Raw genomic sequence first — 19,476 nt, forward strand, 5'->3', positions numbered from 1 at the left:
CTCCCCTTTCAAACCGTCTATTTTCTTTAGCTAAGATTTTAACCTCACTTTCCTCAGAAATAAAAAGTTATCATAAAAAAAAACAGTCACAAATTTATCGCAAAATCACAAAATTATTTATTACACATGACAATTTGACATTTCGGTTGTCGCACATAATTTGCGTATGCGGGCCATATGAAATGACCGTGGCCATCTGTTGCCCCTTGGCCTTGTGTTTGACACCCATGCTCTAAATTGTCCTTCGGTGTGACTGTACACGCAATTTTGTTTTTTTTTGTGTCTGCAGGTGCCTACGATGGCTGGCCGAAGACACCTGCGAAACCTTGTGAGGATAAGCGGATGAGAAAATGCACGGACATTAGTCTTCATTATTGTTTCCTCGTGTTCTGTTAGGTTCCTCTCCTGCTGAGTCCCTATGATCGTTTTCATAACGATCACGAACTAACTCTGCATGCCCCCTGCTGAGAAGAATAAAAAGACTTTTGTTCCAAGGCTGAATTGCTTTGGCACTTCCTGACTCCTTGGAAAATGATAGGCTGCGCTTTCATAACAGACCTCCAAATGAAGATTCCTCTCCCAAGACAAACGTGTTACGTTCATTGAAAATGATTTCTTTCAGCTCCACCCCTCCTACCACACCATTTGAGCAAATGTTACAGGAGGACTTAAAATGTAACATTTAACTCATTCACTGCCAGATGAAGTGCAATAATATAATAAAATAATAATAATAATAATACATTTAATTTCTCAGCACCTTTCAAAACTCTCAAGGACACTTTTTTATTGTATTTTTTTTTTGCGCGGGTGAGCAGCGGCAGCCATTCGCGCCAGCGTTCACTCTACCCGGAAGTGTCCACTCCAGTGCCAGTTTTTTTTTTCATTTTCACTCAAATTATAGGACCCACAGAATATTGAATTTTAGGACTACATAAACGTTCAATGCAGTGTTAGAAATGTTAGACCCTCTTCTTTCATCAGAAAAAATGGGTTAATTGCGAAATTATATTGGTCTGGAGTCATTGAACTGTACAAAAGGCAAATTCTGCCCCCTCGTGGGAGGGAAAAACATTGAGAGAGGTCTGACCAGCACTTTATCGGCACCCACCACTGAAAAAAGAAAACAAAAACAAAAACAAAACCCGAAAAAATTCGCGAATGGCGCTCCACATCATGCTTTTCAATTCCCAAATAAATTTGGGAATGGCAGTAAATGAGTTAAGAACACTAAGTACTGCAGTCATAAGAGGCAGAATTTATCGACAAGTTGTTGTATTTTACCCCAGGCTAAATGTGTCACTGTTGATGTCAGCTGATATTAAAAGAAAAAAAAACATGCATCGGTGTGAGCAATCACTCCTGGAATGCTTGGAGGTTAGTCTGCATGCGGTTAGCTGAAGGGAGCAGGAAAGGTAACAGCGAGGAGCTTGTTCTCTGAGGAAGGAGAAGACAGAGGATGTTTTGTGCCCGTTATAGTTAAAGGGAGGTTGCCAATAACAGTGAGCAGACCTTTGGGAAACATGAGGCTGTTTCGGAGATTTTTGAGACTTTGGATGCAAGTGGGACAACATGTCACTGCGGTGTGTACTGGAGTGTGCTTGCACAAATGTGGTTGAAATGATTTTATTTTGCAGTGCATGTTAAAATAGAATATCGTGAGAAAGAAAATTAGAGTTTTAAATGCGAATTTATTTGGGAATTTAAAATATCACTTAAATCGCCATTCCCAAATGTGTTTGGGTTTTGTTTTCTCAGGTTTGGGTGCCGATAAAGTGCCTGCTATGGCCTCTAGCAATGTTTTTTTCCTTTCCACAAGTAGCATTTCCCTTTTTTCCATATTATCGCTTTGTTCCAGCTTCAGCTGTGATTAAAGCGCTATATGTATGTATTGCTTTGTATTTTGGACAGGCCGTGCTCATTTCAAGCTCAGATACCTCCAGAACCATATAACTTAGGAATTAATTTTTTTTTCTGATGAATAAAAAAGTCTTTACGGGTCATTTTGAGGCGTCAGGACTGATGTGTAGCACCCAGAACATGCAGAAGATGGCGTCCAAGCTCCGTTGGAAATGGGCTGATTTGTCTGCTGGGAATTTGTGTCAGCGAATATCAAATAGTTGTGTTGGTGCAACACACAATGATTCACCATGGCATTATTTATGTGTTTTCCTTCTAATTTCTCCATCAAACTTTGTTTTATGGCAACACTAAAAAATGTCAACAAGCTTGAGGATGTCTGTGTAAGCTCTCAGTTGTACAGGAGTGGTCCATCGATGAGAAGGTTTCTTCAGCTGTCCAAATTTACAAATTTGAAGGTTTCGGACGTTTCGTCTCCTATCCAAGAGGCTTCGTCAGCGTAACCGACATGGTAACCGACGCCCAAACCTTTCATGTATGATAACACAAACAAAAGTGCACAATTTGTGAAGAAGGCATCATAACACGATGAAGTAGGAAATGGGAATGGCAATGTGGAAAAGACAATGGAGGTGCCGCCTGACTTGCTCTGAGTGGAAACCAAGCCATGAGAGCTGGTAAGTTCAGACTTTGTGAAAAGGAACGGATAGAGATATCTGCTATCTGCTCTCAAAAGATCTCGAAGACGTCTATTGTGAAAAGTATGAGTGGGTGAATGGGGGAGAGTGAGAGGGAGAGAGATGAGACATGAAATAAGACGTCTGACAAAATCCTGCTCAAGGTGTCAAACCTTGAGCTGCTGAAGTTTGAGTTTTTCATCTTCCATGTCTCTCTTGGCTCGCTCCTCCTCCTCCTTCAGACGTCGCTTCTTCTGGAAATAAAAAAAAGCACCAATTAAATTGAAGTGATATCTGAGCTACCAGATTAACTGATTAATCGAACCCATTCCTCCCATTTGATTAAATTGATTCGTCGTGTCTCGAGGCATAATGGACAGACCACTTTGCTACGACTGACAGAGGTACTGTTGATTCATTCCTGTTTAATTTCATTTGGACACTGAAATTATTAAGCTATTAGTAACTCAATTCGTGTCATTTTTTGGGGGGAGGGTGGAGGGGGGGTTGGCTTGGTTATGGTACCTCTGGTAATTCATTCATTCACTGCCAGATGATGTGCAAAAATGTGTCCACTCCAATGTCAGTGTTTTTGTCATTTTCACTCAAATTGCAGGACCCACAGAATATTGAGTTTTAGGACTACATAAACATTCAATGCAGTGTAAAAAAACCTTATACTCTCTCCTTTCATTAGAAAAAAAGTTCATTCCTAAGTTATATGGGTCTGGAGGTATCTGACCTTGAAATGGGAGCGGCTGTACAAAATATAATACAATACATATTGATTTATATCGCGCTTTAACAACAGTTGTGGTAATAAAGCGCTAACATGGATAAAAGGCAAATGCTGCTGCCTCATGGAAGGGGAAAAACATTGCCAGAGGTTTGAACAGCGCTTTATCGGCACCCTCCCGCCTGCAAAACCCAAACAAATTCAGGAATGGCGCACCACGTCATTCTTTTCAATTCCCAAATAAATTCGGGAATGGCAGTGAATGAGTTAATCACACACACAAAACGCTTAACAATGTTAAGTGTTTGGTTGCAGCTTCAGCTGTTGTTAAAGCGCTATATAAATCAATTAAGCCTTAACCTGGACAACTATTGTATACTGTTACATGTTATTTAAAGAGTTTGTCTGTACTTTTAATGAAGGGTTTAAGGGCACCACTTTGAAAAGGCACTTTGAAATAAAATATTTTTTTATTAACATATTGATTATTTGTTCAACTTTGGGACTTCAAAGCATCACATATCAAATCGCATTGGACTTTGGTCGTGCCGTTCTGTTTCCATAACGGCCGCTGTTGATCCAAAATTCAACAACACAAAATCCCGGAATGCTCAGTGCAGTCTGGTATTGTTTTCCACTACTTTTGAATGATTTATCAGCAACAAACAGCTCTTCTCTCTGTGGACTCACGGCAATGGCTTCCAGTCGCTGTTGGTACTTCTCAGCCTCATCCATCCTGGCACCTGTGATACAGATAAAAACAGGGTGAAAAGGTGAAATATGTAGACACACCCACGTTTGATCACTCTGGAGTCTTACGGAAAATGTGCTTTTTCATTCCAAGTGAGAGATCTTTGATGGTTTCACCGTTCGTTGAGAAACACATCCAAAAAAGCACCCAAAGGGGTCCGATAGGGCAACGAAGCACAAAATGCTCAAATAAGAACATGTGAGAAGTGTGCGATGGGAAATATTTCGTATACAGATAAACAATACAGCTAACAAAGGTAGGGAAAAAACACATCTTCAACGCTCTTGATGACTGGAGGTGGGAGCTTACAGTCTAAGAATCTCTCTGGACCACAATCTCACATCTGAACAGGGATACGGATGAGGAAATATCAGGCAGAGATAAACTAGCAGAGCCAATTTGCAGCTTTGATGAAGAGATATTGAAGATCTCCCAAAAGACACACACGATCGTGGATAATTAGGTGAAATACAGGAGGAGAGCGCTGACATCGTCAAAAAGTTTTGAGAGAGTGGGAACGTTGGGATGGTCTGAGAGAGAGAGAGTTGCGAGAGAGAGAGAAAGAGAAGATCAAAGTAAAGAGTGTTTTTTTTCCCTCAAGTCTGTTTCTCTTATGATCGTCAGCATTAAGAGGTACATTGCGGTCAATAAGATCGCAGCTTGACTGCGGGTTCACGAGTTCAGAAAAGCTCTCGAAAGAGTACTTCATGACTATCGATAGAAGCCTTTTGTTAGTGGGTCACACGGGTGAAAATATCAAACTGCAGGGGAACATCATAGCGCTTGTCCAGCGCAAGGTCATGGGAGGTAAAGTAAAAATATTAGTGGAAGTGGGAATAAACACTGGTTAAAAAAAGGATTTGCCTTTCCAAAAATAAAAAAAAAGGAAATCAAGGTCACCGGGGCTCTGGATATGCTCTTCCTCAACTTGTAAAAACAATACTTCAGGGTATCTTCTGGTTTCAGGAAGCCCAGAAGGGAGACTTTAAGAGATTTTATGAATACAGTAAAGTCTCGTTATATCGATATCAGATATATCGATAGTCCCGGTTATATCGATACTATTTCTATGCACGCACGGAGAAAATTACATGCAAACAGGGTCGGATATATCGATAGTCCCGGTTATATCGATATTTTTTCAGACTCCCTTGAATATCGATATAACGAGACTTTACTGTACTTTCATTTTAAGACTGTTTACCCAGTGGAGTGACTAATATTCCCTTAATATTATCTAAGAATATTTTAAGAACCGTTATGATTATGTTTTTGTGAGAAGAACAGTGCAGGAAGCAACCTTTAAGATGCAATGTAATGCTCTTTTTAACATTAACTGCTATTCGCGAAAAACATTTTAACGCATTTACTGCCAGATGATGTGCAGTAATGTGTCCACTTTACAAATAGAATACAATAAATAAAATACAATTATGAATAGAAACAAGTGATAGAGGTACACAGAAAATGCAATTTTAAATCGGTAGGTTTTGAGATGGGATTTGAAGGTTGGAAGGAAGTGAGTTCCAGAGTTTGGGGACAGAGCAGCTGAAAGCTCTGTCCCCCATCGTGTTGGGACGGGCAGGGGGGGGCACACAGGGGTGAAGGGAGGAAGAGGATCTGAGGGAACGAGAGGGAATAGTAATTTGAAGAAAATCATATTGACTTGATTGGTCGACAGATAGCTGTTTTGACATTACGAATCTTCAAACATTGTGATAGAAAGGACTTACGAGGCCTTCATTTTGGGACAAACTGACGGATGAGGTGTATTAGTACCGGTTACAACCACTACCAAAACTGTATTTTAGTGTTCAACTGTACATACTGTATATTTATTTATGCAAGAACTACACCATCCTTTGGCAACATCACATGGGCATGCAAAAACAGATTTTTTTTTTTTTTTTTGCGAATACCAGTTAGCTCATTTTCTGCTATTCCCGAATTTATTCGGGTTTTGGTTCTTGTTGGGGGGTGCTGATAAAGTGTCGGTCAGACCTCTGGCAAGGTTGTTCCCTTCCACGGGGGGGGGGGGGGGGGGCATTTGCCTCATGTCCAAGTTAGTGCTTTGTTACAGATTCAGCTGTTGTTAAAGCACTATATAAATAAATGTGTGAATTGTATTGTATTTTGTACAGCTGCGCCAATTTCAAGCTCAGATAACTCCAGACCCATACAACTTCGGAATTAATTCTTTTTTTCTGATGAAATAAAGTCTTAGGTTTCTTACGCTTCATTGAATGTTTATGTAGGCTGAAAACTCAGTATTCTGTGGGTCCTGCAATTTGAGTAAAAATGACAAAAACTCTAGCACTGGAGTGGACACATTTCTGCAAATCGTCTGGCAGTGAATGAGTTAAAATGTTTTTCGCAAAGAGCATTATGTTGCATCTTAGATGTATTCAACTCTTTTTCAGACACACATCAAATCTTAAAAAAATAATAAAATTACAGCTTCATTGCACACATTCTTCATGCCCTGAATCCAAAAACTGTATATTTGCCTTCAGCTTATTTGTGCTTGCTTATTTAAGAGAGTATATTTGCATCGTGGGTGTGTGTGTGAGGGCGTCGGAGGGGGTAAGGGGGTCAGCATGAATTTCACATTCCGGACGTGGTGACATTGGCTCAATTGGCTCAGTGGGAACAGATGGAAGAACAGCTTGGTGTCAAGAATGTAAATCTTTTCAGGTTTGAGTTACCACAAGCAGCTTTGCGGTTGTGGTTCTAAGATAAACACACTATATACATTGTAATCGCACTATTTGTTCTTTCAATCAAAATTCTGGACACAAGTTACAAAAAAAGCCCTTTGTAAATTCAAATGAAGCAGTTTCTTTTCATTCTACGACAGCTAGAAGAGAGACCGCAGCAGCATGAGCAAAGCCCACATGTCAGCATTGACATAAGTCCACTGTCTTGTGCTGCTGGAAGAATGTTGAATGTTGTTGTGAAAGTCAAAACGCATGACATCAGCTTACTGTCGAGGAAAGGGCCCGTCCAGACAGGTTTGAGGAATGGATGTCATGAATGATTGAGAGAGAGCAGTGCACTCTAAAGCATAGATGCGGCCACATAGCTTTCTGGTGAGGTTAGGGGTACAGGGGCTTTGACGTAACTGGGAGGCATGAAAACTGCTGCTCTAGCCATTTTTTTCTTGTCCAGGCTTTACTAGGCCGGGATACTGGATGACAAAGGCTGGCTGATGCCGCACCAACGTTTGCCACAGAGCATTGGTCCGATAAAAACAAATCAGAGCCAGCGCCTTAATATTGTCGATCAAATTCGAGTAATGTGGTTGGAGGTCAGACTGGATGGCCGGAACAGTAAAGTTGTTTCAGGTCTGCTGGGAAATGGCGCTGGGGGGGGAGCCATTAGAAAGGGCATTCAATGACATTTTCTTTTGTGATGATGGAATTTTCCGGTTGATCGCCTGCTCCACATCTTTTATTTGTGTGCTCATGAACTCTGTGCCATATTTGACAAGAATACAAAAGGTGGAGATAATCACGTAAGGAATGACAGATGGTTTATTTAGAGAAAGCAAGCAGAGCCGGCAGGATTTGACATCATAGCAAAGGAGTCAAAATTAACCGAGCGGCACCTAATTGATTGTGTAATTCACTACTTTAGTAATCGAGAAACAGTTTACAGCCCTCACTTCCCTCTTGTGAATGTCTTTTGTTTGTTTGTTTGTTTGTTTGTTTTTCCTCACAGACGTCTTTTATTGACAATACACATTGACTGGGGAACGTGTTTGGTTTAAAAAAGATGAACAATTTCCTTGTGTTTGAAAACAATGAAGGATACACTTGAAAACCTGACTGTCACGGTTTGCGAGGTGGTGATGGTTGTGAATCCCAAAATAAGCAGGCAGGAGTGCGCAGCGGGTTGTATTTGTCAAATTGTATTAAAATAAAGTCAGCAGGAACAAAATCTAAAACATCAGTCATGCGAACAGATAAGTACAAAGTATCAAAGAAAACCATGAGTAAACATCTGCCAAGATAAAACAAACCTGACAGGGTGAAGCACACACATACACAGTACAATGCAATGACCCGGCCCCGAATGGTCATGCTGCGAGTCCTTTTAACTGCCACGATTGGAACGACCAACACATGTGCAGGTGCCGGCGGGGCCGACAGCGCCACCCATTGGTCGCCAACCAGATCTTGACACTGGCTCAAAACTCACTTAAACTCTTTGGTAATTGACTCAGCATGATTCAGACTTGACTTTAGTTTTCCCTGGTGCTTTCTACTATCTTGGTGACTGCTTGATTTCTTGTATATGATAGTTGTCCATGTTTAGATGTTTGGCGCTTTGATACAACTTCAGTTGTTGTTAAAGCGTTATCTAAATCAATATGTATTGTAAAAAAAAAAAAACAAACAGCAAAATAATTTCTCAACAAATGACCAAAACACCAGTTGACAAGTTTCATCTGATAATTTAGAGAGACTTAACTGATCAAATCAAACAGTAACAATGATCTGTCATCATTGCATTCTTTGTAACTTCAAACAGCAATAATCAATTGCGTATGCGCAAAAAGGGCACTCGAGGCCCGAGCCACAAATGCATTGTGAACGCCAAATAGCAAAATATCACACGGCAGTCAAGGCCAAACACAACTCGGGGAATATAATGAAAACAAAAAATTGGGTCTTCCAAAGCCATTGTAAATCATACACATCCTTTCACCTTTGTACTGTACTTGGAAAGAGGAAGTGGACAAACGCCACTGTCATACAGGCGCTTAGCGACACAGTGCAATCGCAATGACCCTGATCCATGAACCTGCACATCCTCTGCCTTCGTCATTGTCCCTTGCTGAGGAAAAGCCAGACTCTGATGAGCCAAACGATAACATATATTCCTTGAGCGAGGGAAGGGAGGGGAACAATAATCTCAGAAGCTCGTATGTTATGGCAGGAGGATGAGAATTGTGGTTTAGTTCTTCTTCCATCAGCTTTTGATTATCAGCTCAACAGAAATTACGCGATGGGAAATGGATATCCTGCTAATCTTTGCCGGCTCTAAATTGGACACAATGGCTGAAAATGGATTTGAACATGTACTTTGGCATTGCACTGATTTTTTTTTTGTCAAATGGCTGCACATGATACAACCATCTGTGTTTAGATTTTTTTAAGTACACATATAGTCAACTTAAAAAAAACATACTACCTACATCCAGATACTTTTATTTCATGGAACCCTATGACGAAATCAAATTGAGGAAATACAACACATATTTTTTAAGACGTATGCGCCATGACTACTTTTCGTGATAGAATCGAATATGAAATAATGTATATGTATTATTATATATCATGTATATTTTTGACCCTATTATCCATCCATAGATAGATATATAGAGAGATAGAGAGAGAGAGAGAGAGAGAGAGAGAGAGAGAGAGAGAGACAGACAGACTATCCGTCAGAGAGATGGAGAGATAGAGAGACTGATAGACAGATTGATGGGTAGACGGATAGACAGAGAGACTGATACAGACAGACAGACAGACGACAAAAAAGCAGACATCACCAATTTAGTGATTATGGCAGAACATTTGATATTGAAATGAAAGATGATTGACACAGTACTGGATTCTTGAGATTGCTGTTAATGTCACCATGTTGCCCTCTAAATAGCACCAAGTCTGGCCACGCTTCTGATCACAAGCCGTGTCAAAATGTCCATCTGCCGCCCACGTTGAAAACATGAAGCGTGGAAGGATTTTGCTGAAGGAGAATTAATTTCACAACCTCTGAGCTGAGGATTCGATTTGAAGCGACAGTATGGTGATGCTTTTGAACAAAAGATTACCAGCCAACATATTAATCTTGGTACGTACATCGTCATAAAGGAGGTGGGAAAAACAATTGCCCATTTGAAACAAGTGTCCTTGGCTTGGAAAAATCAGTCGGTGAATAGACCACAATGTTGCATCAGTTTCAACGAATGTTAATTCCAATGAAGCGTCCATTTTGAACATTTCCAGCAGGTCATTTCGAAAGAAGATCCATTTCTTGTCATCTTTCTGGTACACAGCGCAGATCACTTAATAAGTGGGCATGTGTTTTGAAATTTGTTATATTGCAATATATTAATGGGATTAATATATGTCAAGCACACCCGCTTCACAGTGCATAGGTCGCTGGTTCGCATCCCGCTCCGGCCTCCCTGTGTGGACTTTGCATGTCCTCCCCGGGCCTGCATGGGTTTTCTCTGGGTCCTCCGGTTTCCTCCCACGTTCCAAAAACATGCATAGCAGGCAGATTGAACACTCCAAATTGTCCCTAGGTGCGAGAATGACTGTTGTTTGTCTTTGTGTGCCCTGCCATTGGCTGGCCACCAATTCAGGGTGTCCCCCGCCTCGTGCCCGAAGACAGCTGAGATAGGCTCCAACACCTCCGGTGACCCTAATGAGTAATAAGCGGCACAGAAAATGGGTGGATGGATCATCTATTTTAACAGGCACACATTTATGATTTTGTCTTCATGTTTGTAAACAATCGATCGAGATTAATTGATGGACCATACTCTTAAGGGAAATTCTGCAAGACCAAAATAAGATGTTTATGGCAAAAACGCCAGTTAATTTGATCCAACTGCTGCCCTGTTTTTATTTTATTTTATTATTTTTTTCACAGTACCTCTGTGTGAAAAGTAACATAAAACAGAGATGCTTGAGATGTCGATACAATTGAGGGCTATTTTTACATGTTATTAATGACATGTCTGTCTTGCGTGAGATGTACACTTACATAAACACCGCCTTTCCAAAACCCCAAAAAATCCATGATGGTGATATTTTGACTTTGGGACATATTTCTAGAGCTGTTATTTCTCATATTAAAAAAATAATATGACTAAATCAGGGATTGGCAGGTATCTTGGAAAGGATTATGGCTCGGGTTTACATTTGTTGGTTTGATTTGTGATTTTTTTTTTCTGAAAGCAGGTCAAATATGGGCGTTAAGTGTTTGGCTTTGTAAGAAATGTAAGTGGTGTTGCCTGCTTACTGAACAAAAAGGGCTTACTTGAAAACAGCGCTTTCAAAAGTTTCGGAATACATGAATTCTGACGTTGTCGCTTTATCTCCTAAAAGTTGTTCTGCAGACAGTCACGGCTCAAATGATAAGCGAGTGAACAGCGGCTTTTAAATGCGAGGAGGAACTCTGTGTGTCTGTTGTTTGCCAATAAATGTGGATTACAAGCGCGCAGTATTTTCACGGGCACACAGACAGCTTGACTGAGGGAAAATCTGTCTGGAAATGCTGAGTGAAGGTCATTATGATGATTGGCTTCCCATCCGTGATTGTTACAAACTATGCATGTCATTCTTCCGTTGTGAAGTATTTAATCTAACTAACTAAAAAACAAAAACAACAACAAAAGTACAACACACCAATTGTTTCTGTGTGATAAGGTCACATGAATAGAAAGAAGGGGATAAACTGTACCGTTGTACCTCTACTTACGAAATGAATTAGACGATAAAGAAGAAAATTGAAAGTAAAGGGGAATCAAGCAAACTTGTAGGCATATCACTGAGATGTAACCAACCGCAAAGCCACAGGTGAGTTAGGAATGAATGAGAAAGCTGCAAGTGGAAGTGACGTCTTCAGGGGGTCTCAGACTTGCCGTCAAATGTCAAATGTTCTGACAAGTCCTGACAAGGTAGCTAAGGAAGTGACACAAACGTGTTGTCACATATCACGGCAAAAGAAGCTTCATTGATGCGTATGCAGCTCACAAAAAGACGGCATGTCATGTGTACTGGTCCGCGCATGTACACCTTGACAGAGAATGATATGTGACAGTCAATGACAGGAACACAATATTCCGCCAAAAGAGTAAAAAAAGCAGCTTTGATTTGAAATACCACTCACAAAGAACTGTACAGTTGAACTAGAGATATAGTGATCATATCTATTCTTTTAGCGATCAATCAGCTGATTGATCATTTGGGAATTCCATCGACAGATAGAGAGTTAAGCCGTTTTCCAAAAAGAAAATGGCTGCCGACTTTTTTTGTCCTCTATCTCCCACCCCCAGTCTTCGGTTAAAGCCACATGATTGGTCAAGAACGCAGCAGTGAGGGGAGGTGGTTTAAACATTAAAGAGAGTTTCAACTTTGATAGTTCAAAGGATGAGTGTAGACTGCAAGGTTAAAATATCCCACCAATTAGGCTCTGTACTGTAGTAGTGTATTTTTTTACAGGGATACAAGATTTTCATTCCCATCAGCGTTTTCCCATTTTCACTCAAGTAGCTCAAGAATTCCAATTATAGACTTGCCATGAATGAATTTTCTGATGCTTCATCAACAAAGTATAAAAATGTGTGCCATGATTCTCCCAGATAATCGTTCTCCCTGCAGTGTTTGCTTTCTTTGTGTGGGTAGGAATTAGTGTGTTTGTGTGTCAAACAGGTTTGTAGAGGAGTGCGGTGTGAGTGTTATATAGGCCGGAACGCCAGAGGTCAGAAAACACTACATAAGGTTTAAAGGCGACATTTTCTTCCAGACGATTTAAAACATCTCTCTCGTATCGCGTCCCTCCCAAGTGTTTGTCAAAATACTTCAAGGAATCGGAATGACTGACATTTCAGATTTCTTGACAGGGTGAAAATGTTCTTGTTTTATGTTTATGGATATGTCTGGCGGTGTGTGTCAGTCCTTAGCCTGCACCATATGCTGCGAGTTGCAGGGAAAATTTTTTTTAACAAAGTTTAACAAATTTAAGCTGTACATAGATACAAGCAAGCCATTAACTCCATTTGACTCATTTTTCAACATGCATGTCATGGTCAATCAATTCCACACAATCAGGTTGGGCTCATGATTACATCTGGAGGATGTCTGGAGGGCTCCAGTAAGGTCGACCACTTGAAATCATTTCGACTTTTCTCCTGTAGTCAGGTCACTTCGCTATTTCACAAGTCAAACATTTAACTTTCTTCCTTTCCAATTATCAGAAGGACAAGCAAAAGTGACATTACAGACCGCCACTGAAGAAATAGAAGATTCAGAAGGTGGCTTTCAATTGGACCAATACCAATCAAAATAATGTGCTGTAGCATGAAATTTTCCGACATATTATGTTCTATACCAGGGGTGTCAGTCATTTTTTGCCGCGGGCCACATTGTATGTTTCCTTCGAGGGCCTGAATGGAACCCATTAGAATGTTTAAATCCCTTCAAATATTACAATGAATGAATAACTCGTTTTCAAATCTGAAGTCAAGAATAATGACTTTTATTGTGGTTGACATTTTATTGGCCTTGACTTTGACACCTGTGTTCTATACAATGAATGAATGAATGACTCCATGTCTTATTGTCGTCATATTTGTCATTATTACTATTTTTTTTTGCACTTTGTTACTTCTGGATTGAGTGAACGTTGGCACGTGTGGCTGCCGCTGCTCACCCGCAGAAAAAAATATCCTGTGACTGTAAAGTTTCCTTGACAGTTTTGAAAGGAGCTTGTTGGGTTATTTTTTATCGTTCGCCCTTGGTTCATTGCTTCGACGGGTGTTGATGGAGATCAATGGTTAAATCATCAGGGAGCCAGGACTTGACTGATTTAATTTGGGAGAGCTGGAGACATTGCAGTTCGCGGAGGAGGAAGCGCATGGAGAGAGAGACGAACGGGCTGCAGGACATTTATGCGGCGCATTGACAGGAGTGACGTAATAAAAATGCAACATCGTGTGAAGGAAGGCAGGATATGACATACGAGGAAGTTCAAAATGTAAACAAAGATTACAGAGCGATGTTTAGAGATGTTTGTATGGCGAATTACCCTAACAGAGCTTATAAATGAAATGTATTATTATTATTATTATTATTATTATTATACGAAGTCACTGTCTTTTCTAGCCGACAACCAGTGGCAAAACGCCCCTGAGATGGACAAAAACATAATATGAATCAGAAGGCCATGTTTAGACCAGTGGGGCTGCGTAGAACAAACTGTCAAGATAATTTGGGGGTCAACTTCGCTCATGAGAGAAAAAACTGATGGGAAAACATCCCAGAAATTATCCTGAACAGGGGGAAAGGAGATTAGCTGTAAAAAAAAAAATATATATCACCGGCCAACCGCCTCGTCCCATCAGAAGGTCCGGTATTTTGTTTTTCTACTTCTTCCTTTCCTTTCATCACTTTGCTGCTGTGACATATAAAAGTATCCCCTGCGATACTAACAGTCTAATAATCCAATCCAAACCTAATCCAAACCATGTCAACGATTCCACCACAAACAATAACCCACTATAAAATCAGCTCTGTGCCACATTGTTGTGTTTGGGGTATGTGACAAAAAGTAATTGTGTAATGTATATTCCACCTGTGAAGAAAAATCTCCATTTTGCACGCAAGCACATTTTTGCTCCATTTATAAATTTAATCAACACATCCAAAAACATTTTTGGTCGATGGAAATGCAGCTATGGCTCAGTTAGAACTCTCATCTGTCAACATTGAGGGCATCGGGCTTTGTAACACTGTATTCAGGTGAATCCACTTTGTCCGAGACACACCTGCGGTGCAGCAATTGAGTTGTGCTCACATGTTTACAAACCCTGAGGTATGTAAATTGATGAGCATAACCGCAGGCATGAGGCTAATTTTTTTGTGGAACCATGAAACTCAGTTATAGCAGCTCTAACGGGCAAAATTAATGCTGAATTTGTGAAAACAAAAGAGAACAGGAGTCCATTGGCCATTTATCGATGCATTCAGTCAGTCACCTTGCGGGCATTATTAGAATCTTTAACATTGCATGTACCGTATTTTCCGGTGTATAAGGCGCACACAAAAGCCTTCATTTTCTTCAAATGATGACCCTGCGCCTTATATGCAGGTGTGCGTTATATTTGAAGTAAGATTGAGCTACAACAGATCTCGCAACTACTGTCAGCAGTCACCAACTGCGTAGCCCCAGCCTCTACTTTTATATATTTATACTTTATACTATATTTGGAAAAAAAATTTTTCATTCATTGAAGGTGCGCCTTATCATCTACTTCGCCTTATATATGGAAAACGGTTTAAAATATACCATTCATTGGAGGTGCACCTTATACACCGGAAAATACAGTATTTGGACCACAAAATGAAAATTGGGATGATGACAATAGAACAGGTAAAAAATATGTCTTAGCTGCTCAATGTGAAATGGCTAAAGTGGCTTTAAATTTACATTAGAAGTGACAGAAGTAGGCTGCGCTGCATCTCAAAAGCACAAGCAACAATGTTTCTCTTTTGAGTATTTATCGCCGCCTTGTCATCTACCTCAAGGTTACAAAACTATGAGACACGCCAGGTGTGATACAGCAGTGAGGAATTTCCCTCATCCAGAAAAATGCATCCATCAATCAAGATGAAAGGTGAGGGTAAAGATGCGAATTTCATCTCTCCTGGCAACCTCTTCATGCTTCTGTTTGAGAGATGATGCTTTTCAGAATCCAAACACTATGCAGTAAGTATCTCGACAAGAGATGATCAACTGAATGAAGTTCTTTTTCTACAAATTCATCTTCGCATTACCACGGGGGCATACATTTGTGATGGGGAAAATCAATCTGCTACAGACATCCCATAGAGCAAGGCTTTTTCAAACTGTTTTTGCTCAAGAACACAAACTAGCAAAAAAATATACCAAAAAAATGCATGTAAGAAAATGCTGTATGTGCTATTTCGGTTGTACAGACTCTCCCCTACATACAAACATACGAGTTACGAACAGCGGGAAATATGAACATTTTTGTAGTAACATATGTAGTATTCTCTCCAGTTGTACATGCATATATCTTTATAGAGCATATATGTGATTAAATGTTCATTTTTCAGTACAAACCAATACAGGTTACTTAAACATACTTATATAAACCTTAAACATACTTCTATAAGACTCAAACATACATTCCATACAAATATAGCACTGAAGCAATTTACGAACGAATCCACCTTACGAACGACCGTTTGGAATGTATCTTCGATTTCAAGTTATATCAGTTGAATGTGTCACAACCACTAACCAGCAGCTCTCTCGACTGTTTGATGATGCTGTTTTAGTGACAAGGCTTCATGATACCAAGGCCAGGCTGGGAGAATCTTTTGGTTTGCCTCTCCTGTCCAAATAAGCTATGGAGACAAAGCCACACCTCATTCTCTGACTCTGCGGGGGAGCTATCCACAATGAAGGAGAACTGCAACGTTACTTTGATGAAAAGATTTCTTCAGCCGTCAACTGTACTTCTTTGAAGGTGTCGGACGTGTCGCTCCTCATCCGAAAAGATAAAAACTAAAAGTTTTAGTTTGCTGACGAAACTTTTCGGATGAGAACCGAAACATCCGACACTTTCAAAGAAGTACAGATGATGGCTGAAGAAACCTTTTCATGGATATCAATGACTAGTTTCTTTCTTTGTATTTTTTTGTACAGCTTTATTGGAAATACTCCCAGAACAAAAGAAGTAATCAGATTAGTCTCGGAAAAGTCATAACATTTCAATTAAAAAAAAAAAAAGCATTTTGGGGAATTTTGGGGGGCATTTTTAACAGTGTCGTGTCATTTTGACCCGAAGACCACAGGAGGGTTAATCAATATGACACAGTGGATGATTTGCACATCAGCACGAATATAAAACATAACATAACACCGCTCCCTTGGCATAGAGCCAAGGAGCTATCAATCAAGTGTTTTATTCTCAAATATTTTTGCAAACAAACACTCACACACAATTAGTTTCGAGTATAAATCCTGTGACCTTCTTTGTGTTTCTGTCCAAACAAAAGGAAAAAAAATGCAGTAACGTGTGGTCAACAAGCAGTGCAAAGTTCCTCCGATGCCTCGTGATGAATTTAGGCATCACAAATCATTTACTGCACCTCAGCCATGGTTGTTTCCTTTCAGCAAAACCTTGAGCAGTCTGTACCAGCAGCTGTATTTCAATGTATGTTTTTGTTAGCATGTGAATTGCCTCGGTGGGTGGTTTACTGAGCTGAAAATCAAAAGATTGTGTTCTTTGGCTATGGTGAAATTCTTTCACATACAGTGTTGATTGTAGGGATTCGTTACATTCCACGCCTTCCTGAAAAGTCAGGCCTACAGGCCTGAGTTATATTTGATTTTACATGGAAGTCTACATCTAAATTCAAACTCATACACTGATAGTTGAAAGAGGTGTAAGTTATGTCTTTTTTATGTTGTCGCCAATTACTGGTCGAGCATGGACATTCCAATGGAGGCATGGCCATAATAATAGATCAATCAACGACTTAACTGTCAAACAAGTCTTTTGATTGTATTCTGTTAGACTTATTGTGTTTCGATACAATTGATTCAACATGGAGACTTGACAATTTAGTGTGTCAAAAAAGTGTGCATCGTTAGGAAGACTTACATTACTGTGAGTCAAATAATACCAGAAGTAAGCGACACCCCCTTCAGAAAAGGTCTCAAGAGCCTGTCGCCAATGTGACAGAAGAAGCAACTTTTGAGGAGCTTCTCCTGGGATCTTCGTTTGTAACTCAGCATGCAAAGCAGTTTTTTGGTCGGGAGTTGATTACAAAATCAATCATTACAAAAAACCTCCACACCAACAGCAGCTGTGGTTACAAGGGTGTTGCCATTAAATAGGTGTGAGTGAGTCATAAGAGGCTGAAAACAATGTGTGGTTAATGTAAAATAATATCTTGAGATCTTGCATGCCAGTATGTGAATGACTTTAGTGTGTGTGTTAAGATGGAGTCAGAATGCATGGTTGGGACATCATTCTGATTATTTTATTTTTTGTTGCTCGCAACTGCAATCAGCCCTGTTCCAAATGCAATTATAAATAAGCTATACAACCCAATTGGTAAGGCATAAACACCTGCATTTGCACAAATAACACAGATCTTCTTTTCCTTTCGGCTTTTCCCTTCAAGGGGTCACCACAGAGAATCAATGTCCTCCATCTTCAGAGTTTTGATTTGCATGTTTGTTTTGGCCAAGCTTTTACTTCGGATGCCCTTCCTGACACAACCCTCTGTATTTATCCGGGCTTGGGACCGGCACAAGAAGACAAATGAAAATATTATTAATAGAAGAAAGCAATATTAACTAGAACAAAAAACAGACAATTTAATATGGTGTAAGTATGCTACATTACATGCATGATTTTAATCATAAAATGAACATACTGTTCAAAATTGATTCATATATCCTGGCTGCTGTCAGCAACAATTTAGCTCTTTTAAAAGATTACATGACTCAAAATTCATTTTCAACCATTCAATTAGGCAGTTAGTTTGAGACAAAGTATGCCACTAGACACCCAAAAATAAAAGTTGAAAAGGTTGAGGGGGAGTAGTTCAAACTGCACTCTTTTTCCACAATAGAATATTACGATGGACATAATGTTAACATCTTTTCGGCAATTACCTTCAAACACAAACAATGCGATTAGAAACACTTATCTGAATTCTGAGGTCTTTAAATAGTTTTGTAAACTGTAATAATAGCAAACAAAACAGGTCTGACACCCCATGCACGACATCACTGGTGACAACAGAGGTGCAGTACAGCAAAACGGTTAGAGGCAACTCCAAGAGCAAAAAAAAAAAAAAAAAAAAAAAACACACGAAAGCATGAAAGTCAGTCCGTTTTTTTAAACGACATCAAACATAGCCTGCAGACCTAGACTTTACTACTCGTAAAAGTGTTCAAAAGCAAACAATTCAAGAGCTCCGAGACATAACTAACATAAAACCGTGTTAAAAAAAGAAAAAACTTTAGCATGTCAGCGCCATTGAGACGATTAAGACGACGTCTAACGCTTAGAAAATAAAAATCACATTGTAATCCTCGTTTAACTGCACATGCTAGACAAGTTAACAGCTGTTGAGCTTGCCCAGCGACTTTCCAAAACTGTCAACGTAGCATGGAGAGAAACATTAGCAATTTTAATTAATGCTGAACAGTTTTCAAAACCGGGTACTCACCTGCTGCTGCTCGCTTGGTAATTTCAGTACAACCGTGCTTGGAGTTTAAATAAAACCAGGAAATACGTGGAAATAACAAAAACGAATAGTCGTTTTAGTAGGAGGAGCTTTACTGACAAAAATAAAGCACGTTTCCTGAACACCTGAGCCAGGCAGCAATTAGTCTTAAAACATTTCGAGTTTGAACCCCAATTGAAAGACGATGAAGGAAAACGAAGGGAAAGTGACCTCACTACATTGGCAAAAACTACAAAAAAAACGCTGCCAGCAGAGAGGGAAGCACTCGGCTAGTCACTTATCGAGTAGGAAGAGGTGGAGGGGGAAGAAGGAAGCCAGCCAGCCAGTCGGTGGTGGTTACCTGACTCCGGTGGTGGTGAGCTCCAGATAGGCCGACCCCTCCTCGCTCAGCCAGGCGGCTTCGAGTGTCCAAATGTAGGC

The 19,476-nt window shown here is 40.0% G+C and overlaps 1 protein-coding gene across 5 annotated transcripts in view; it reads right to left on the reverse strand.

The window, feature by feature from the left end:
- The window catches only part of palm3 (paralemmin 3), a 28,236-nt gene extending 8,760 nt beyond the window's left edge, over positions 1-19,476 (reverse strand). For 2 of the 5 annotated variants that reach the window (XM_089006776.1, XM_089006774.1), the window contains exons 1-3: positions 19,039-19,366; positions 3,964-4,016; positions 2,711-2,791 (exon numbers count right to left, since the gene is read on the reverse strand). In XM_089006776.1, the coding sequence (XP_088862902.1) occupies positions 2,711-2,791; positions 3,964-4,008 (126 nt within the window). In that variant the 5' untranslated portion in view covers positions 4,009-4,016; positions 19,039-19,366. Of the gene's footprint in view, positions 1-2,710; positions 2,792-3,963; positions 4,017-19,038; positions 19,367-19,396 lie in introns of those variants that run through there. The other 3 variants (XM_089006775.1, XM_089006777.1, XM_089006778.1) reach the window with 3 other exon arrangements.

Source organism: Hippocampus bargibanti, linkage group LG10 (assembly GCF_051943395.1).
Source record: "Hippocampus bargibanti isolate YZ-2025 linkage group LG10, ASM5194339v1, whole genome shotgun sequence".
Lineage (NCBI taxonomy): Eukaryota > Metazoa > Chordata > Actinopteri > Syngnathiformes > Syngnathidae > Hippocampus > Hippocampus bargibanti.